A 23,965-nucleotide genomic window follows, 5' to 3' on the forward strand; every position below is an offset into this window, starting at 1 on the left:
GATAAGACCTTTCCCTGGGTAAAAATATCTGTGACCTTTTGATCTTGACCGTGGAGTTAAACCTATGTTTGAAAAACTTTAACCTTGGCCATAACCTTTGAACGCTTGGTGTTAGGGCTTTCATATTTCACAGGTGTATTCCTTGTGATAAATCCTTCCCTTCGATACCAACAGTTCTGGCCCTTTGAGCTTGACCTTGGAGTTTGACCTATTTTTGAGAAACTAACCTTTGCCATGAACTGCTATACAGGAACATCAGTGTTTCACAAACACATCTTGTTTGTCAAAGTCTTTTAAAGTTCTTTTGTAAAATGGATGTATAAAGCAGATTTTCTTTCTTTTTTTTTTGTCAAATTAAATAAATCTTAAAGTTTCAACAATGAAACATTTGTTCAACATTGCCAAAGACCAAGAAAAAAAGAGGGGAAAAGGTAAGTTTTTGACATTTTATTATTTCAAAGTAAAAAAAAACAATAACAAAAATAACATTTTTCTTGTATGAAAATATGTACAGCAATAAATAATTTATAACAACTGAACCTGAGACTAGAGTCGATGTCTGATAATGAAGATTGATGCATGGGGATCAATCAAATTAATTACAATATATGGAAAATATGTAACAAGTTTTTGGTTACAAATTTTGTTTAGTATAAAATGATGATTTTATTAAAAATATTTCCTGTTTTGTTGTATGGGAAAAGTATAAATGAAACTGAAGAAATGAGATCACAAAAGAGCAATATTATGTCCTATGGTTTTCCTCGCTGTGGTCTGACAAGGGAGGTAACTTCGATCTAAAAACATAAAAATAAAATTGATATAGCATAAAAAAAATTAAATAATACTTTTTTCCTTCCTTCTTTATCTAATATAAATTACTTGAGATGTAAATTATGCTAGAAAATACCAGGTATTTAAAATATTAATGACTTACCCTAGCACCTGCTGATTTATCTCCCTTGACTCGCCAGGTCCTAGAATCTGAATCAGCTTTATTCTTTTCTAGTATGCTGTAGTTCAGGTCTATTTTCAATAATGCACCAAAAACAAAATCCATTATCTTTGTTGGAATGTGAAGTCTTTCACCTTTAAATCTGAAAGCACATAAACCAATGCAGTTAGTTTTAATACCAGACTTCTAAGCTGAATTAAAATAGTTTTGAACAATAAGATTTAATAGCAGGGAAACTTCATTAAAGTATTTGAAACATAAATCCTGCACTGAATACCCTATGTAGACAGCTTTTTTACAAAAGATTGTGAACTCTTACTGCTGCAAAATAATGCTTTCTAACACTGCATTCATGATTTAAAACGGATTACTGTAGGTTATATCTTGTGTGTAAAATTAATTTACTAATATTCCTAGAATGTCTGTCAACAATAGCAGTTTTAGAAACCTAACTTTTTTAAAGGCCTCTAAAGCAATTTGCAAAGGTGAAAATTGCTTTTTATGAAGAATAACCAAAAAATCCACTTTATATTGCCATCAAGGACCCAGTTTACGGGGTAAAACTGCACTTGATAATTTAATGAAAACATAAGTTTCTCTCACATTTTTAAGACTAAAACTGACCTCTAAATCCCTCCCTCTGATAACTAGATCTGGACGCTGGCTCTGTGGACATCTTCCATGCTGCCGCCCCTCCCACTGTCTGACACAGTGACCTCCCCTGATCCATCACTAATTGAGTCCTCAACACCTTGTTTCTGCTGGGACAGAAAGTGCCTGTTCTGAAACAAATAAAAGTATAGTTAGATTGCATCATTGGATTAATTCTCTTTTTTTTCCTTTTCATTTTTACATCTCCATTTTACCTAGTGATGTATGAGGAGAGCAAGTGAAAATAAAATGAAAAGATTCTGCAAACCTTTTTTATAGTTAAATATTTTGTTAAAAGGAATTGAAGGCAACACCAATTTTACTCCATTGATGTCTTCAAAAATTAATTTTACTCATTAAGACATTTCAAGAAAACCAACAAATTTTCCATCAAATCATCTCTGTGAAAAGTCAAAGACCAAGACTAGAAATCTAAAAAACTAATTTAATAATGACAAATTTTCCCAACTAAGCTGATTGTATGAACATCATGTAAAGACCACCTCACTTTGTCCAAACCCACAAGGATTAACTGTGTTCTTTTGTGACACATAGCACCTAATCAAAACCCAGAATACAAGGCCAGATACTCCAAACACTTTGAAGTCCTGCTGGTAAAATTGGCCATTTTCTGCAAACTCAACAAAAGGTGTTGGGTGTGCAGTTTGGATCTGCAATGTGGCATTTGACCGATTCTGTCCCTCCCAAAGGTGTGATGACAAAAGTCACCTGTTGGTTTCCGAACAGCCAACACTTGGGAACACTCTGTTAGATGACCTTTCTATGTGACACAATCGTCTCCCCTTCCTCTCCATCAGACAGAAATTCACAGCTTTCTGTCCAGATCTTTTTACAATGTTCTAATCATGCCAATTTTTTTTAAAGCAGACAATCTGTATTTTTTTTATCCGATTTTCCCTCTAAATTGCCTCCTACCAAGGACAAAGCAGTTTGAATGAAAATCCATTTCTGTCCAATGTACCCTTTAATACATTACAAAATCAACATCATCTAATACTAATCAAAATAACTGAGATAAAATGCCTGGGTATTCCTTATTTACTTTCCCTATGCATTATGTAACATTGTTTCCGCATGATCTGACCACAAATACCCCCACACCTCGAGCCTGGATCTGTGCCATCTTCAGAGTCACCGAGCTGTCTCCATACTTGTTTTAACTTGGATCTCACAACTAGATTATGCTTGAGTGTCAACTTATAAGGGATCAGCCTCACCGATTCTACAGGACAGTCAATACTTGTTTAGTATCTGTCACACGGTGCTTCAATTGACATTGCCATTCAAAACTTTCCAGTAATATTTAACAATTGACACTAAAATGACACCACCAATATTTACACTGGATTCATGTTTTGCAAACATGTGGCAGATACCGGTACATGTCATGTAGATGTGAAAAAAAAAAATAAAATTCATATTTTGAAATAAAAAAAAATATATATATTTACTAGGAAATAGATATCTTTCAGTATCTTAAAACTTGGTTTAAAATTCCTTGAAAATTGTAGGAACATTTGCTTACCTCATCAGGGTGATACATAAGAGGTTTATTGTAGTTGTTGATGAGCTTGTGGTGGAAGTTAATGGATGCCATTCTATTTAACTCTTCTTGGTGGAGATCGGATGGCTTCTTCTCTCTCCTGGGGCGAGGTGGGGGAGTGTCCTCAGGCTACAAAACAGAAGGGGGAACAATTCATTTTTCATGTTCTAAGACAATTTATGTCCCATTATTCATTCTACTGAAATAATGAATGAATGAAAGTAATGTCTTATAGATTAACATTACAGGTTGTTTATCTCTGTAATCTGCCGACTATATCTGTTAAATTCATTAATTTAAAACAGATTAAATCATTAAGTAAATGAATTTTCATTGATTTTCTGTCAATAACTGGGATCAGCGCTGGTGATTATTCAGAGAACGGTAATAGCAGGGTAGGACACAGGTGTACATGTTTACATGGCAACCAATGCACCACTCAGCTATGGCCTTTCTTTGTGATGATTAAAATTTGGGACATAATCATTCACAAAAGATGTTCAATATTAAAGCCTAGATCAATATTAGCTGGCCCAAATTTCAGTTGACCACCATTAGTCCCCAAGAGTAGAATGATATCGGTTTTTCATACAAGGGACCTATCTGTAAACACAAAACTAGACATGATACCCTCTGATACATGGTCCCTAATCCTATTCTCAAACAACCACACTTGAGTTTAAACAAATTGTCTTTCTATATATCTTTGAAAATGAAAAAAGCCCTGTAATGTACCAGTTAAGCAGTTAATCACAATGCAATTTGAATTTTGAAGAAGAAAAGGGCCAAGACATGTGTTGCAATTTATACACCTTTATCTTTTAAGGAAGAATAGAGCATCATCAGGATCAAACAAGCGTTTTAACAGATTACCTAAATACATCACAAGTCCAAGTCTTTTAGCTAATATTCGTTATTGAGGGGTAGGAGAATGACATTGTAATTACAGTAACCTGATCGTGCTCGGCACGTTAAAGGGGCTACATTTCATTTTAATCAGTTTTACATATCAACAATGGGGATTTCAGAACCTAGCATCAATGATGATCTTGACAAAATCAAACATTGACTTTCCGCTATCAGTGTTGTATAAGGATATATGCTTTAAATAGTGTTTTTATCAAGGTATTCTACATATTTTCACTGAAGAGATTTTTTGCAAAATATCTTATAAATATACCTTGCATTTCACACACTGCATGCAGCTCACTGACAATGAATGTACTGAACTATTTTACAATTTCTTTATCAAAATGACAATCTTCATTTAAAAAGTTTGTTTTCAATTTTTAGCAAACTAATTATCTTATTAAAGAAAATACATGTTTGTATCATTTTGCACTCGATCCTTACATTAATTACAGTGTCAGTAATTTAAAAAAAAAAATTATAATGTTGAATAGTAAAATTAATTGAAAAATTTTCAGGTTTAATTTAGGATGATCAATTTTGTAGACTCTCTTTTCAAAAGGAAGTTATCTTTAGTTGGTTATCCATTAGTTAGCTTGTTTTGTCCTGATTCATTGTGGGACACATGTTTTGTCACAAGGAAGGAGGATGTTACATGCTATTGTCTGGTTCCCTGCCCAGAAGGTGTGGTTAAAAATGGCTCCGAAAACAACATTACAACATCAGAGTTAATTAACATTGTACACTTGGAGATAATTATCTGTTAGACATACAATTTGTTTGTTCTTAAATTATTCATCTCAAAGGGGGAAGAGAAAAATCAATTCATCCAAAAAATGTAAATACTTTTTTAGCTCGATTTCTCAATTTTCACAAAAATTGAATTAATTGCATGCATTTTTAAATTTTGTAATTATTATTACATATGCTTTTCTTTCTTTAATTATTAGGAATATAAATTGATAAAATAATCAGATGAACTACTGTCGATTCTGACATTAATGGTATTTAAAGGTAAAATAAGATGTATCTTCTTTGAAACATAAATGAAGGTAATGATTTTTTCTCCCCCGAAGATTTTGACAGTAAATCAGCTTACCTGACTGCTATATGGAGAATGATGCTGATTTGCATAGATGTGTTGATTGGTGGTTACAAAGTTATTAGGACCAACATCTCGACCAATCATAAAAATTCCTGAATCCTGTTGATCATCAGATGAGAAACTCACTTTTTTCACTTCCTGAGATGTGAGATTATTATTGTCTGTGAGATAAGTTTTGTGAGAGTTTTCTCGAGTCAGGCAAGATTTTTTAGAATTATATTGCACAGAGTCTGGAAGCTGAAATTCATGTTGAGTACTTGATTCCACATTTGTGAGTCTTTTACGCTTGTTATTGTCCATCCTCCTGATTAGAAAAATGGTCACTATAATGGCTAATGACAGCACAATTGTCACACAGGCAATAGTAATGGCTATTAGCACATTCTGTCCAATTTTCTGTTCTGCCACTGTCGGAATAGCATGGTATTCCACAAATAGTCTAACTTCTACTCCTGTCTTCAGTGGCACTTTTCCTTGGTCTGATACATCAATAAACAGAGAAAACTCCTTGATATCAAAACTTTCAATCTTCCTGGATAAATAGATCAGTCCAGATTTTGAATCAATGTAAAACAAGTTGTCATCGTCCCTCTTCACAATACTGTACCTCAGAGTCCCATTCTCCCCCTCATCTTTGTCATAGGCCTCCACTCGAGTGACAACAGAATTGGGGATGGTAGTGTGGGGTACCTTGACAGACTCGTTTCCTCTGGTTGGAAACTTAATCTGAGGGTATTCATCATTTTCATCCAGGACTGTAACAGTCACCGTGCAGGAGGTGTTTTTTGGAGAAACACCTCTGTCAGTAGCCATCACAGACAGTACGTACCTTGACGTGATTTCACGATCAAGTCTTCTGTTAGTTTTTACTTCTCCTGTGGAAGGATTGATGGAGAAAGGAGCATTCTGGTAAGTGAAAGGAATGGTGTAGACAATGGCTGCATTAGAACCAATATCTTTGTCTGTAGCAGCCACAGTGCCCAAAACAAAGTCAGCATCCCTATTTTCCATCACTCGAAATTCATAACTACTCTGGTTAAATGTTGGATACTCATCATTATCATCTTCAATGTTAAGTTTGACAGTAGCGGTAGCTGTCAGTGGAACAGGAGATCCATTATCTGCAGCATATACTTTAAACAATATATTACTCTCAACCTCTCTGTCAAAACGCACTTTGGCTCTGATGATTCCAGTACTAGGATCTACATCAAATTTTGTACGAAAGTTTGGCTCAATAGAGTAGTGCACCTCTGCATTACTGCCTTGATCACTGTCTGAGGCAGTGACCTTGGTGATCATTTGACCTGGGTCTTTGTTTTCTGTTATGGTGGCATTGTACAGTTCCCTGTCAAACTTGGGTTCATTATCATTTGTGTCCAGAACTTGTACAATAAAGCTCTCTGACTTGTTCTGTTTTGGTACGCCATCATCCACACAGTTAACTTTCACAATATATTCAATGTTTTCCTCTCGGTCTAGATCATCTGATACTATGACTTTGTACTCTGTGTTGGAGAGGTTGTGAAGCTGAAATTTATCATGGTTTATTGTACAGGTCACTTGTCCATTCTTACCAGTGTCTTTGTCAACAACAGCTACATAGGCAATAACTGTTCCTTTGTTGGAACGTTCACTGACTTTGCCCCCAGACAAGAGGTTGATGTTGATTTCTGGAGCATGGTTGTTGACATCCACCACATGGATGTTGATAAAGGCCTGGCTGCTAAGGGGTGGGGATCCATGGTCAAATGCTGACACTACAATCCTGTGAGGTTCTCCTGAGGTGAAGGTCAACTGTTGAACTACCTTGACCTCTCCTGTACTGTTATTTATTGAAAATAATTTCTGACTTTCACCATTTGGATTTGATGAAAAACGATACTCGACTACACCATTTTGTCCAGAATCATCATCAGATGCAGATACCTTAATGATGTTAGTTCCTACAGCAATGTCTTCCTGTATTGTCACATTGTATTGCGAATAGCTAAATCGTGGCTTGTTGTCATTTATGTCTCCGACTGCAATGTTAATTGTCATGGTGCTAGACCTCTGTGGAAGGCCACCATCTTTGGCCACTAGATACACACGGTAAGATCTTAGCTTTTCTCTGTCTAGTCTCTTATTTAGCACCAAATTTACTTCCAGAGTCTCATCAATTTTGCGGCTAAGTAACAATCCAAATGTGTTACTGGCTGGTTCCAGAACATATGTTTTCAAAGAATTATTTTCCCCCATGTCTCTGTCTAATGCACTGGAAAGTGGAAATGTTGAATTTATGGCAGTGTCCTCTGGTATTGACAATGAGGTAGAGTTCATTGGAAATAATGGTGAATTGTCATTTCTGTCTGTGATGGAGACATTTACATTGATGGTTCTGAAAAAAGTTCCGCTATTAGCACCAATCCTCAAGGATAGAACACATATTTTCATGAAAGGACATACAGTCTCTCTGTCAAGTTTTGATTTGGTTCTTAGTTCCCCTGTATTTTCATCAATTTGAAAATGATCGCTGTTGGCAGAGTTGCTACCCACACTTAGAAAGCTGTATTTGACATTGGCAAGAATAGTTGGGTCAATTGTGGAAGTGAGGTTGCTATCATCAGCAACGTTGCCAAGGAATACAGGAGGCAAAACTTCTTCTGTCACAGTGTAAGCAACACTCTGACATTGGCAACACGAGATCCAGAAAAGCACAAGAATTAAACTGGGCAAGATGGAGGCCATAATTGATTTCTTTTGTTGAAATTGGTAAATTAATGGTGTTGATCAATTATTAACTAAGTCTCACATTCAGTCATGTCATGTTGCCTTTCTGATGACTTCACCAAATGACAGACCATCAAAACACTCCGACATATATAGCCTATCAGTTTGTCCACTGGGACTAATGTTGCATCACAGAATAAATACAAATGGAAAATCTCTTCTATAAATTCTCCATGATTCAGTGCGGCTAATTTTCAGTAATCCAATTGTTATGTTGGTGAATTAAAGGCAAAATGGATTGTTTCCACTCCTCTGCTCCAAGAATTTAGACTCTACAAAATAAGAAAAGCAATTGAAGGAAAATATTGACATTTTTGGTAAGACTTGTGACATAAGGTTGGATAGCATGAAGAGAGTAATCAAAGACTGATTGCAGAGCACCTGAGGAAAAAAATCCCTATCTAACTTCTTCATCTGTCTACTTCACTCAAGCAGTATTTAAATATTTTGTAGAAAAAATCTTAAGTTCCAAATTGTTTTTCCCCTTATGCATTCTTGCATATGTAGAAATTGAATTAGATTACGATTTATCTGATTATAAAATCAAAGTGGGCATGATTTACTTTGACTACACTTCAATACTAAGTGACTTTATAGATTTCTACACTGATAAATAAACATCCTGAGTCATTATTGAAACATCCTTTTGTCAGTCAGGTATTACAGTTAAAAGTCCCAATGCTTTTATTTTTATTTATTTTTTTTTTTTTTTTTACATTATTGTGAAAATTAATCTTTACAAAATCTTTTCACAGTGTAAAAGTATAAACTTAAAAGAAAAGAAGTTGTTTTAGCAATGGACAAAACTAAAGGATATTTGCATATAAGGTAATAAAAAAAATTTCAACAAAATTTCAAAGGTTTTCCTCCTTTGAACATATGACAAAAAGAACCAGTAATATATTGATGTTATGTTGAATTTAAAATAAGAGAGCTAGTATTCAAGGGACTGTAGCTATATATATGAAATGTTGGCTGGATGACACTCACTACGGAATTTTCAAATGCAAATGCTTTTGACACTTCAACTGTGACAATCAACAATATGGTGGAAAACTAAATATGTATTACAATACTGAATAGATTTTTTCCTATAAACTTTGTCAAAAGTCTAAAAAAATATATATACAAGTATTCAAAATGACTATATAAATAGTATATATTTTAAATAACAAAAAATTGCAGAGTATTTGATTATAATTCATTAAATTTTAAGATATTTTCATATCTCATGAGTCATTTAAATTATTTTACTGTCAATATAAATAAAGTAAATAATAATATCAAAACTTTACAGACTTCAAAGTCACTTGAACTTTGTGTATTTTTATTTCTATATTAATTATTGTTAATATTTATCTTAAAAGAACTTGGTTTTAGAATTACTCATCATTTAAGTAAAATTTAAAGAGAAAAATATGGAGACGTAACCTCAAATGCAATTGATTAACAACTGTAAAAAGATAATTAAAATATTATGAACTTAAATGAATTCTAGAATACAATATTTTGATTGCTAGCTGCATGCATACCTCTTCCACTTTGACAAAGATAAACAAAAATATCTCCTCCACTTGAGAAAATAAAAAGCAAATAAATCCTAACTGAACATGATGAAGAGAGAGTCCGAGTTGATACAGGTAAGGTCTGTGTATAATGGTACCTGTCTGCTACTGATCTCCTAACACACACCTAGTCACACTTAAACTTGATCAACAATACCCATCTCTCCACCAATCAAATCGCTCCATTCAACCGCCCCTCAGCTATCCTCTTATCTTATCATGTCAATGTACCCCTTTGCTAATTTTTAAGAATTCTGAGTGAAGATTTCTGTGTTTTTTGTTGTTTTTGATGTCTTGATAGCTGACTGGTTTGTTGTTTTTTCACTATGAAGGTGACACTGACATTTTTGGGTAGATAATTACATATGTTTCTAAAAACCCCATCCCCTCTCTGTCAACACAGTGGCATTTTACAAGGACATGTAAATTTGGCCTTGGATTAAAATAAATAAAACAAAATTTACACTTCATTTAATGTCTTTATAATTATGTAATGGTAGCAATGGAATTCAATCATCATGTTTTATCAACATTTTCTGTAATGTAGAATGACAAGTTTATGACCATTGCAATCTTAAATTGAATTTCTTTCATCAATGAAAAGGCAAATTTAATATAAATTCAACACAAAAAAATTCAATACAGAAATTTATTTTAACATTTTAGAGATAATAAATACACATGCAACTAAAAAAAACTTTGAATGATAATTTTGATATTTCTTTCCAATTTTACAGTTACTCAAAGAAATTAGGTTAAAATATCTCTAGGATATGATTTTCGATCAATGAAATTCTACAGCAATAAAATATTGATCATAACATGCTGTAGTTGCTTTTAAAAGCACATAAAAACAGCTGATAATGTATGTTTTTCTGGTGATCGGAGGCTTCCTTGTACCAATGTCCATAAATCATAAAATTACAATTAATTTTAATGTTAACAGCATATTAGTACATCTATCAAGATAAATTAATTTCCATGCTGATAGAAGATACTTTTAATATCAATACATTAGTCTTTTTTATTTAAACTTAAGAACATGATTGGTCATACATAAAATGTTTTTATTTAACTATAAGGAAAAAACACAGGACCAAAAATATGGAAACATCTTTACAAATTAATGTGTTCCAAAAATTGTAAGATGTTAATTTGTACTAGCCTGGCCAATGGTAAAAAGCTTTCTCATGGAGGGAAAAAAATCATTTGATTAAAAAATAACACATAGTTCAAAAATTATATATAAACCATGTAAATCTCACTTTCTGAATCATATGAATTTTAATTATTCAAGGAAGTTTAAAGTCATACCTTATTTTATCTGTTTTTGAAGTCTAGATTTGATCTGATCTAACATCCGTTCTCCCTAAATTTGATCAGATATTGATCGTTTCTATTTCATACTGTTAAAATTTTTCTTTAACAATGTTTGGCAATGGTCAACTAGAATCCTTACGCCTTCTTAGATAATGACACTTTTTTCTCTGTCCCCTGTTTATTTTGGACTGTTAATTAAACACTGCACATGTTTATATCTAAAAAATGTGACAATGGACTATGTAGCCAGAGTGTGTGTCCAACCCAAGATGTTTATTCAGTGATTTACTTAAACACAAGTCTTTAATGCCATTTAACGGCCCAATCTTAGACAATACTGCTGGTCCTTTCACTTCCTTTGTATTGACAATTAGCTCACACTGTGCCGTGTTGTTTTACCAATTATTATTTGGGATAATTACCCACCTGCTCAGGTGATAGGTTTACTTATGACCAATCTGTTTTAATGTATGAAAGTCTTTGATGTCTTTTTGGTCAAACAATTATCCTTATGGTCTTGAAGACTTATGTCACTTTACTGTTAATTAGTAAAACACTACATCTCTTACATTTCCCTAATTGATGTTAACAGTCGCACAAATAAAGGATGAATCTCTGCAAATTATAATATGTTCTAAAAAAGCAGATTGAAATATTGTATTACATATGTATTTTCCCCTTACCCCCTTTATGAACATTACATATTTTCTGAATATTAATGAAATAAATTGTTAGCAATATCATCAATTACATAAAAATTCTGTATAATATTTTGTACATATAGTGTACTTTAATTGAAACCTGTTTGCTTTTTTTGAATATTTTGAATGTTTTGAATATATATACAAAATTTTATTTTATATATATATATATATATATATATATATATATATATATATATATATATATATATATATATATATATATATATATATATATATATATATATATATATATATATATATACACACACACATATTTATATATTTATTTTAATGTAAGGCCTAAATAAAATAAATCCTAGATTCTGATCATCCAATTTTTTTGAAAAATCGAGGTGGGCGGGGGGATTTTATTTTATTTTTTAATTTCTTCCATTATACAGATTTTTTTATCGACCTGATTAATCTGTGCAGATTTATCTATTATGCCCAAATAAAAGTCATAGTAGTGATCCATTTAAACTTTAAGTCTCTTACTACACATCCTCACCAATCTTTCACAACCAATGATCCTTGTTTAATACAAGACGAAGAAAAACAGAAATAAAAAAAATCGAAGCGGGGTAAAAATCCGGGTGGGCAGGGATGAGAATCTAGGAATATTTTTATTATGGCCTGATGTTATTTCAATGTAATATAGATTCACAAATGTATGCCATATAAACACATGTTCTCATGAAAAGAAAAATTTTACCGAGGTCATTTTGGTAAAAAAAAAATTCTCTGAAAAATTTTTAAAATGAAATATTTATAAAGAATTAACACTTTCAATGAGAGGTAATGTAAAAAAGCTTTAGCCTACAGAGTTGATATATTTCTTCTGTCAATAAACATGACTGTCTATAGTGAGGGTGAATTATCAGAGCAGTATGGTGCCTGTGACTAATTAACTCTACATTAACGTGGTGGGGCACGGCACTGACCATCTTCACAGTGCCTAGATAAACTTAATCACTCCCGTGCCAGGTAAAGTTCCGCAGTCCTTGATACCCTGACCATTATCATAGCCATGTCAATACCTCAAAGATACAGCTCATAGATACTATTATAATACAAATCTACCCCAAACCTGGCAGCATGGATTAGCGCTTCACTCTAGGATTACTCGACCTCTTTCAAATGAAATGTCATTAAATGATAAAATCTCGATTTTCTATGGCGAGAAGGTTGATGAAGAAGTATCAATACCTCTAGTGAGAAGGTGTAAAGGATTATATCTGGGTTTTGAAAATTTTAATTTTTCAATGAGGGAGTTTTAAAATACAATTTAACACTTATCATGAGATTATTAAAGAACTAAGAACCTTGAATATGATGAAAAATTAGAAATAGCAATATGCTTTTAGAAATTTAAATTCAAAATTTTGCATTAAAATCCCATCATGTACCAGAGAATTGAATATCAATACCAATGGTTTGACTATCAAGTAATAACCTGGGTGAAGCCCAGTCTATCTGCTATGACTGTCATTTATTATATTCTAAATATCAGTTCCACCTAATTCCTGTGATATGTGTAAATACATCCTATTACTAGCTTTACCTAAAGTCAATAAGAAAGTCTCCACAGAGAGAATAATTCCTGAATCTCAGCCTGACAATCTTCAGACCAGTACAAATGTCCAGTATCACAAACACTGGTGATCAATTTCAGTTTATCTCATTACCTGATACGATATCCACCATTTGGGCTTTTAAGAAGAAAAACACCTTTTCAGAGCTAGTATCCTAATCTGTTTGTCCACATATTATAAATGCACTCTCAGATTTTGGAGCCTGTCAGGAAATCTAAGCATTGCAATGATTTGGTCTGTTCTGGAGGATTATGAAGCGGTGATTACAGTATTTACAAAAGTGTTCTGATCAAGGGAGTAATCATAAGCTTACTTTTGAAAGCACCAGGTTTAATCCATGTTTGTAATCCACCAACAAGAGGGTTAAAACAAAATGTTCAAATTGTGGTCTACTTTAATCCAGTTTGGAGGTGAATGGCACAGGTTTCCTCATTGGGCTTACCTCAATTTTGGAACAAGTATTGTCATCAATTTAAAAAAAAAAGTAAAATGACAGATTGGAGGGGGTTGAGTCATTGATCTACCATAAGTATCTTAATTTGAAGGAGAATTACAAATGATTGAATGGTCAAAAATGAATTATGAACCAGAAAATATGAATTAATGTAGGAAAAAACATAATGCACAAAGAATTCTTGTCTGCTTAAATAGATCCACGAGAGACTTTCAAGATCTCTGGAGCAATGAAAATTGATATGAAGCTTAGTTTGAATTAATGATATGTGTAGTTAAATATTTAACTTTTAAAAAGTAAAATTTGTCTCTCTAATATATCAATTATTAAAAGGCACACACAATGAGATTTGCACACTAAATATCACGACACATTAAGATGGTTGTCATGATAACAACTGTAACAGTGATTAAATTGTCAGCCATTCCAAAAAAAGACATTATTTCATTTCTGATAAAGATCGGCAAATTTTATATCAAGAGAAAAAACATTAAATTCCTTTGCGAAGATAACCATCAGACTTATGGTTCCAATCAGTGGTGAAGCTAATATGCAAGTTTAAATCTACTGCACAAGGGCCATGTCATCTATATATGGCAAAAAGTAACAGGTTGGCACCATAGAAATATCAGGAAAATCTCCATGGTCTACATTTTCATGGTCTTTCCTTTTTCGAATTCCTTTATTTTTCATTTCTTGACAGTTGGAATGTGGATGAAAGTGTCAAACAAAATAAGTGTTTTCGATAATTTCAATTACATCGATATAAATGACTGACCTATAAATCCAGAGGCCAATGCAATGGATTGCATGAGCAAAGGCCATTAAAACCATTTCTATTGACAAGACTACTTTCACCCTTATTTATTGATGTCCAAGTCATGCAAATAAGAAGACTGACATTACTAAGGAAATCATAACAAAACAAGCAAGAAACTGAACTCAAGATTTTTGCAAGTTTGTTCAGCAAATTGAATGTCCTTCCACCTGTAGAGTAAATTTCTTAGACTTTGTGTTTTTATTGCATATGTTGTCAGAAGTAAAGAGAAAAAACTTCCATTTACAACATTTACCCTGTCAAGACCAACTTTTTGATACATTTCCCTCTCACACTATCAACAATAGGGACTGCAATTTTGCTTAAATTAATTTTTGTTTATTCCGACATGGAATTCAAGTTACACTCATAAATGTAGGTTTCATGTTTCCCAAAGTCAAGCAAAATAAGTGACAATTTCAAATGGCACATAGAATTTATGTTCCAAGTTATCACACCTTTAGATCTGAAACCAGTAATTGTCTACTTTAAAGAAAAATAAAACCTATATCCTTTGATGCAGGTCAAATCAGAACTAGTAAGCCATGTTTGATTTTCTTCCCAGAAAGAAAAATAAAAAAGATGGTCATTTCTCAACTTGACAAAAAAATAGTCGCACAACACAAATCAATTTCAGACTTTCAGCCAGGTATGAAGGGACATGTCAATATGATGTATGTTTTGTGGCTCAATCATCTTCTTTAAAAGTTTGCTCGGTCAGCTTGAAATATTTCTAATTTCCAGAAAATTATGAGAAGTGTTGAAGCATAAAAGGCTGAATGAAAATGTTGAAAGGTCCGAGAAAAATGGGCTTCCTTCATAATGATTTGCTTGGTTAGGCAGACTTTTTCTATCATGCTGGTCCAATATTAAGAGCTATTAGAAAGCAGTGGTTTGACTGGAATTTATAAAATAACATGGTATTTTCCCCAACATTAAAAAAAATGGGTGAAAAAATCACACTTTTCTGAAATGAAAACCTCACATACATCTGTTGAATGACTTGACTATGATGTACCCATCATCTTTCTTTGTCTGAACCTGATATTTTTCTTCTGATAAGATTTTGTAATTTGTAAAGTTACATTTTTCTTAATTTAAAGCTTTCATCTTAAGACACTTTACGTGTTCAAAATCTAACCTTTATTTGTTTAAAACTTCATAGATGCATTATACACCTTTGTGTGCAGGTACAACACAGGTAAAAATTATATGATACAAACCTTGTTACAGGCACTGACATCTCTCTCATCAATTTCTAAACAAAATTGTGTCCATAAATGTCTTGTTAACACATAAAAGAAGATGTAAATGTCTTATATCAACATGTTATTGTTTCAAAGAGAAGAAAATATTTTAACAAAAAATTCTAAACATCACACAGGAGTATTTTTGAACACTCTTGACAAAAAAAGGGAGATGTTTTATTAAGATAAATTAATAGAGAACATACATAAAAGACAGACAAAATGAAAAGGTTAAAAAAAATCAACAAAAACTACTATTTTTCAAACAAAGAGATGAGTTCGGCAAAATAAAAAAAAAAAAAAAGACCCAGTGGCCCCATAATGAAAAGAAATTTTCTTGTATTTGATAGTCTGAGTGAGACAATGAACACTTAAATTTACACAGTAACCTTGCAAACTAAAAATCTTAAAACAAAGTGGATGGAAATTCTACAATACTGCACTTGTTCTGTATTTTTCTAAAACAATGAAAATTACACCATTGATTTCTGTACACACAAACATCTGCGAGATTAGATGAGATTCAGATAGTTTTCAGAATAATTCAGGCAAGTGACCTATTAGATTTAGATAACAGTTTAAACTCAACCAGGGACAAATTTAATGTTCAATATTTCGATTTTGAACTCTGGGATACAGGGGGGACTTTTAAGTATTTCAATGGTCTTCTTTCCTTTCTTTGTTAAAGAGACCATGTTTTACAAGTCTGCCCATTCCAAGCCTCTGTTCCAGTAGTCCCTCAATGGCTGCCATGTACCCATCATACCAGCCACATTTTTTAATCATCAGGCAACTCACTGTGAGCTAGATCTTCAATGGCCGATGTTAGCCCAGTAAGACACGAGGTTAAAAATTGATTATTTACACCTGTCACCTTTTTATCAAAACAAATGATAGCTGGATTTAGATTTAACATGATCTGAGGAAAAAATATGCCACTTAATGAGTTGAATTGTTTGATACTGTCCCACAGCGAAGTGAAAATCTCCACTTAAATATGCTAGACCACCTCGATCGTGTTAGTCTTTTCAGCGCAATAGCTCAAAGTTTATCAGTGAGTACACTTAAGGTTACATACACTTGAAATAAATTTCACTCCTTTTAAACTCAATTGTCTTCAAGATAGGTCATATGAAATGAAATTAAATGAAAAAAGATTTTTTAAAAATTATATATATGTCTCGAAGTTAAAATTTTACTCACTTCTGGTTAAAAGTAAAGTGCCTTGTTTGAAACAAAAGAAAAAGTTTTCTTTGATATTAAAGTCAAGAAATGGTTTATTTAGAAATAAAATGGAAAATTTCGTGGAAAAATATGTTAATTATGGAAAGTGTAAAAATCATTGCATAATGGTGTTCAGCACCTCAAGGCTTCATATTAAAGGCGAGTCAATTAAACATCTTCTGTCAATGACAGGAGTTATGTCTCACTAAAAATTTGAAAAAAAATTATCAGAAATATTCATCAAAAAGCCAACCATTTCACTGTAAACATGAATAAAGTGAAGAATTTGGCATTGACAAGCTAATACCATTAGAATGTAGGCCAGTGAAGGAAGGACAGAGTGGCGGGTGGCTGGGGGATATTTTCCTACACATCAGATAGGTATTCGGAGATATTTGTCTACCCCACACTTCACCAAACACTGATTGAACTTGGATAACAGCCTGGGACTGTGGGGCTATAGGTTCAATTTCTCTCTGTCAATAGAACCAAATCATGGCCTCCTTACTCCATCATTTTATTACATAAGCTTTTTATCACGGGTAGATAGAAATGTACCCATCCATTAAAATATGCTTTGTGATTGTAAGTCTTACACAATCTGTGTTTTTAAAAGGTTGTAATGTTATCAGTATGACACATTAGAGTAAATTGTTACATTAACAGTACATGATGAGTGATAATGTACCAGGATAATTTTGACTAATGTTAAGTTGGACAAGCATGGTCTTTTTCTTTCCTTTTGCTTATAAAAAATAAGCATTCATAACCAAGTATAATTTTTTTCCCTTCAATAATGGTGTTGATAAAATTTTACTGCATTTATATCATTTACAGTATGAAAATAAGATAATTTTATATGAATTCAAAAATTTACAAAATGGCGTCAGAAGTTTAATAAATGATGCTGAAGTAAAATTCATAAGCATTTCAGAATATTTTAGAATCCATGCCTTGAAGGCCAATGCAGGGATTTTTTTTTTTAAGTAAAACTTATACTCAAGCCTCCAAAAAAATTATGACTATATATTATATTAAAAAAAATAATTAGAACTGAAAAATCTTCTAAAAATATTTTCTTGAAATATTTGATTAAAATTAATTAAGATTTATACATGTTATACATTATGAAGCAGTATACATATATACATTTAATAGATTAACTGTCTAAATTGAGATTATATAGTTCTTGGATATTTTATCTAAGGTTCAATATGAAACTGAAAAATATTTCACTTGATTATGTGAATGGTCAGGAACATTCCGAGTTTTATTTCAGACATTAACAAGTTGTTAATTATCCATAAATTCTGACCAGAACAATAAGAAGGTCATGAAATGAAACTTAGGTCAATTACCATTTATTAAAAATGTTTGGCCATGGGAGATGATTTTCACAGATAGACGTAAATGGAAAAATGGCATAAAAAGCCGAGGTGACCTCAACCAAAGAAAATACTTTGGAGTCAAATGACTTCAATCAAAATACCTAGTGACCTAAACAGAAGTTTGACTAATGTTAAAATACTGTTTATCATTTGAAAGGTTTAGTTCGATATCTGTAAGAAAAATCACCCCATTAAGAAGCAGTAGAAATTCTGAAGTTACTGTTAGCTATAGTATAAATGACATATGTAGACTTACCTATGCCTCTGATCTTCAGGTGTCAATTTGTGGATTAAAGAAAACTCAGATGATCCCAAAGCCCAATCATCAGGTATCCTACAAAAACATAAAATCAGCTCAGTCACACACACAAAAAAAAAGTTACAGGAGCATTGCTAATTGAGGTAAGATGGAAAGGTAAAGATAAACAAAGGTATGCACCTGTACATAACAATACTCACTGGTCCATTGATTGACACATAAAACCTACCGAGTCAGCCAATGATATGGGACGATACCACCGACTCTTTATGCTATACACACTGTCGCCAACAAGAGAGGAAAAAAAAATTAACCCTGGATTTTTACATATTTTGTCTCCTAAGCCCACCTTTTTATATCATAAATGTACAGTTAACTAGACCTTGTATTTTCTTTTTAATTTGGAAAGTAAATTCTTGTGCCTGTGTGTGTGTGTTCAATGTTTTGTAAATAGATGCTTTGAATGAAATCATAATAGAACTGACAGGAAATTGGTAGGTTTGTCGGTCTTTTCTGACTGGTCTGTTTGTATAGCTCTTGTGTCAAACTTCCTTTGGAAACAAAAAATGTTACATTGAATAGGACCATCCACTTTCATCATCTTCCATAATAACTATTGTTTGGTCTGCATAATGACAAAACTCACAAAGCAAAATTGTTTAGATTCTTGTATAAAGGTCCCAGAGAATAAATAAATCATTTTACAAGTATTTAAGAAAACTTTCATCTAAGTCAGAATTTAAACTGTTCCCTTGATCACAGCATGGTTTGACTCTGTTCTCTAATTTCATAGCTCTTCTACAATTTGAAGGACATAACAAAAATCATTTAAAATAATGATCCATTTATGGAGAGGTCAGTTTAGATAACAAAATATGATCAGAACTTACATGTTCACAAGAGTAGTCAGAAGCATTGATAGAAAGAATTAATGGAGTCATTTGATGACTGCTCGCTGACTAATGAACTTTAAATGACTTTCTTTATTTGCATTGGTTCACCAAAAAAAAAAATTTTTTTTTCGTTTTCACCTGAGTAATGACTTCTATAAATTACTTTCTCACTTATCGAGAACTTATCAAAGATTTTTATCTTGATGTTTGTCAATGAAATATGTACCCTATCTCATGACCATCAATAAAGGAAAGGGAACGCATTAAGGTCCATTAGAATATATGTACAATTAGCCTTCCATCTCAATTTGATATTTCATAACTATGTTTATATAAAAAGTAATTACTCTAGCAGGACCTGTTACCTGTAAAAGTTGATTAAAAAGGTGTCACATCTAAAAGAAAAAAAAATTGTCACCTTTCCAGTAAAGAAATATTTATGCACACGATTAGAATTTTACAGGGTGCTAAACATATTTGATCTTTTTTTCAACACTTCAAATGAGCATTAGTGACCCATACACATCCTTAATATTCACAAAATCCCATCTGGGGTTCTATTGCAAAAAATCATTTGGGCAGAAAAAATATTTAAAACAAATTCCTCAGTAACTTTTGGACCTGCGTCTTCTTATACCAAATTAATACAGAAGTTGGGATGTGACTGGGGTACGAGAATTCATGTCTAACGATGATCGATGCCACAGCTGTCAGCAACAATTGTCAACAGTTTGCATGATTAGCTTCAGCGTCAGATCATTTGTCAGCGATTAGCGATGAATGATTTCCCCGACAAGATCCCCCCATTCATGTCCCCTAATTTGAATAAAAAAAATCAAAATGTAACATTTTAAAGGTTTCTGATTTATACAAGGAAACAATCATTGTAGTTTCTGACAACCCAATATTGCAACTTTAAAATACATCTGCATACATAGGAGAAAAGGAAACATTTTACTGGAAATGAAAGCCCTAGCTCAACTAATTTTATAAGCAGAATTTTCTCAATTCCTTTCCAAATCCATTTCATCTTAACTCAGTTATTGCTTCAACTTTTTTGCTAATAATAAACATGTATTTCTAATCAAGGTATTTTTATCTATACAAGCAAAATTCAACTTTTGTCACTAAATCATTTTTATGCAACAAAACAGCTGTGAATGTGAAATCCTTTGTACAACAATGCAAACTAGATGCTGTCATGAGACAGTAATACCCGCACTAAGGTGTTTGCCTCTAAATGCACACTCCTTCATATTGGGCTTACCAAGGAAAAAGTCCAAATAATTCTATAATTTACACAGTACATGTATTCGTCAAATCGAGCATAAAATGCTCAGGTGACCATGTGACCCATGAACCTCTTATACGCATTTCATAATACTTAATTCATTACCAGTCTGAAATATCAGAATTTAATTAATGTTGTAAATTAGGTTTTAATAAAAAGGGGGGGGGATATAAATTTTTGGCCCATAATTGGAACTTTTTTAAATTTATCTTCTCAACAACAAATAATATTATTTTAGTACAAAGCGTTTTTGATGAATTTATCAAAATGTGCAAACTTTTTTTAGTATTTGATTAGGCAAAAACCTCCTTGAAAAGCCATACCCAATCAATTTATATGTGTCCCCCCCCCCCCCCCCCCAATACACACATACACACACAATTTGCCTGTTTTTGGAAATAGGCCTAGATGGCAAAGTTATGTTAAAACATCGTTTGTTATGATAATTTAAAATTTGTTCTTGTACTGTACATGTATGTGAACACCTTTTTGAAAATTTCTACATCACATTGGGCTTGCGTCACCCTACCAGTACTAGTACTAGTTTTACCATTATCATTTTTAGATTGCACATGCCATGTGACATGGTGCAGCGTTACATGTATATCAGTGGAAATTAATTCATTTTGTGTTTTAATTGGATTATATTTCATGAAGTTGACAGGACCTATGACAGTCGGTAAGTACAAGTTTAAGTATAGATTGGGGTAAAATAAACCGAAATGCAAATAGTTAGGTTAAAGTTTAAAAAGGATCAAAGATCATCGGCAATCTCCTATGCAGAGTTGTCGTTCGTTTCTCTCTCAGACACTGAATGTATGAGCCGATCGTAGAGAGTGGATCATCGATGCCACAATAGACGAATTTCACATTCTGAAGAGTTATCTCCCGTTGTCGACATTACATTCAGTTACAGGCATAGATCCGGGAATTTTTTTCCGGGGGGGGGGGGGGGGGTCCACACCTCGGTCCAAAAAAATTCCAGCCCAGAATTTCCTGAGGAGTAAAAAAAAAAAAACAAACAAACAAACAAACAAAGAAAATAAAAACAATGATGGTGGGGTCCATGTTTTTAAAGGGGGAGGGCATCCAAAGTCATTTTTTATTTGCTTCTGTAAATCAGTATATAGTCCTATTTAAATAACTCTGCAAATTCCAGGGGGGGGGGGGGGGGGGTCCAATCTCCCTAGCCGCTCCCTGTCCCTGAAATGACAAATGATCATGCGACTCCTAAATAGTAGAAAATTTTTCCATTTGACTATACATAATTCTGTTTCTTGTGTTATTATGTTATGTACATCTAATGGTTTAAGGTTATGAACCCTTGAGGTCATCCCCACTCTCTTGTTCATAATATGACTACATCAAATTAAATAGAAGTGCATCAATGATAAGATTACTTGACATTTCATTCATGAATTTGGGTCAACCTAGAATTAGGAATGAAAATCATTCAAAGAGATGGACCATTAAACTATTTGTATGTATTCACATTTTTTTTTATGTCAAACCAAAGTATTAGACTAGTTTGCATACATGAACAAACTGGGGTCTGGGAAGGGGAAGGGGCAAGGGGAAGGAGTTATCTCTTTACGTCTTAATTAATTGTTGAAAATTCCTAAAATGAATGTTAACCTCAAATCCAACTTGTACGTCTTCATTATTTTTAAGTGGTGGTGTCTCCGTATGAGTGAAAAATTCCCAAGAGGGACATTTAACAACAAACAAACATTAATGACTTAAAAAACACAATATACATGTACATGTTTATTAGTCAATGGATATACTTCTGATCATATCTCTAGTTCTCCCTTGAATCAGAAATGATGATATAAATATTTTAAGAATGATTAAGAGTTGAAAAGGTTGTGCATTTTAAAATTCACTAAGCTCTGTGGTTGAACTAGCTATACCAGTTTAGCTTATTTTGCTACTCAAAGCACCTTGATTAACTATTTTTAATCATACTGTTTTCTGAAATGTGAAGTTTTTTCAACATGGATACAAGTCATACCTTTTCAGCTTCTGAAAACAATTAATGCATGAAAAAAAAACTGCTTTTCAAATACTGTAACTCTTTCCAAGTACTAAATGTGATCATCAGTTTTTAGCTCACTTGAGTTTTTCTGGTTTTCTGATCACATTTTGTTTGTCATCCATCTGTCCGCCTGTAAACTTTTCACATTTTTGTCTTCTTCACTAGAACCGCCGGGCCAATTTCAACCAACCCAGCCACAAAGCATCTTTGGGTAAAGGGGATTCAAGTTTGTTCAAGTGAAGGGTCACACCCTCTTTCAAGGGGGGATAATCAAGAATTAGTGAAAATTTGGTGGTATCATTTTAAAAAAGTCTTAATATCAAGAACCACTGACTGGGCCCAAAAAGTTGAAACTTTCTTTACATAGACAGTGTAGCTTCAAATTTGTTAAAATTATGACCCACTGGGGTAGGATGGGGCCACATATGGGGATCCAATGATTTACATAGAAAAATGCAGGGGATTTTTTCCATCATAAATCTTCTTCTCATGAATAGCAAGGGCATTATTGTCGTCCGTTTTCACAAAAGGGACCTAGGGGACATTAAATCTCATTTGTCTGTCAGTCTGTCCGTTTGTCAGTCTGTCCATCTGTCACAATAAATTTAACCTTGGTCATAACTTCTGAATAATAAGAGATAGGGATTTCATATTTCACATGTACATTACCTACAAGAACTTTCTAAACATACCATGATTTTTGAACCCATGACCTTGACCTTGAAGTTTGACCTACTTTTCAAAAAATTTAACATTATTTCAAATGATCATTTTGAAAGAGAAAAGATAGGGCGTTCATATTATACATGTATATTACCTGTGACAAGACCTTTCTAAATATATCATGACTTTTGACTCTGTGACATTGACCTTGAAGTTTAACCTACTTTTCAAAAATGTTATATTTCCTTATAACTTTTGATTGAGAAGAGATAGGACTTTTATATTTGACATGTACATTACCTGTAACAAGATGTTTCCAAGCATGCTATGACTTTTTACCCCTTGACCTTGATGTTTTACCTAATTTTCAAAAATTTTAACTTTGGTGATTACTTTTGGATGACATATGTTAGGGCGTGCATATTTGAAACAATATGTCATAAATAATGGCATCCCATCCACTAGGACAAGGAAAGCAGGGGACCACAATTCTTTGAATTTGCTTGTTAGTCATTTTGATATGGAAACATCCTCATATAGTGTAGATTCAAGTT

At 32.8% G+C, this 23,965-nt stretch overlaps 1 protein-coding gene across 3 annotated transcripts in view; it reads right to left on the reverse strand.

Annotated features, from left to right (window-relative positions):
• Window positions 1-432: 432 nt before the first annotated feature.
• LOC133173034 (protocadherin-9-like) overlaps window positions 433-23,965 on the reverse strand; it is a 33,168-nt gene continuing 9,635 nt past the window's right edge. For 2 of the 3 annotated variants that reach the window (XM_061307919.1, XM_061307920.1), the window contains 6 exons: window positions 18,524-18,601; window positions 5,179-8,228; window positions 3,153-3,299; window positions 1,580-1,737; window positions 938-1,097; window positions 433-797 (listed from right to left, as the gene is read on the reverse strand). In XM_061307919.1, the coding sequence (XP_061163903.1) occupies window positions 1,603-1,737; window positions 3,153-3,299; window positions 5,179-7,914 (3,018 nt within the window). In that variant the 5' untranslated portion in view covers window positions 7,915-8,228; window positions 18,524-18,601 and the 3' untranslated portion in view covers window positions 433-797; window positions 938-1,097; window positions 1,580-1,602. Of the gene's footprint in view, window positions 798-937; window positions 1,098-1,579; window positions 1,738-3,152; window positions 3,300-5,178; window positions 8,229-9,488; window positions 9,619-18,523; window positions 18,602-23,965 lie in introns of those variants that run through there. The other variant, XM_061307921.1, reaches the window with a different exon arrangement.

The sequence above is a fragment of the Saccostrea echinata genome, unplaced genomic scaffold (assembly GCF_033153115.1).
Source record: "Saccostrea echinata isolate AGI-Se365-2 ecotype Australia unplaced genomic scaffold, CSIRO_AGI_Sech_v1 ptg000056l, whole genome shotgun sequence".
In the NCBI taxonomy this organism is placed as follows: Eukaryota; Metazoa; Mollusca; class Bivalvia; order Ostreida; family Ostreidae; genus Saccostrea; species Saccostrea echinata.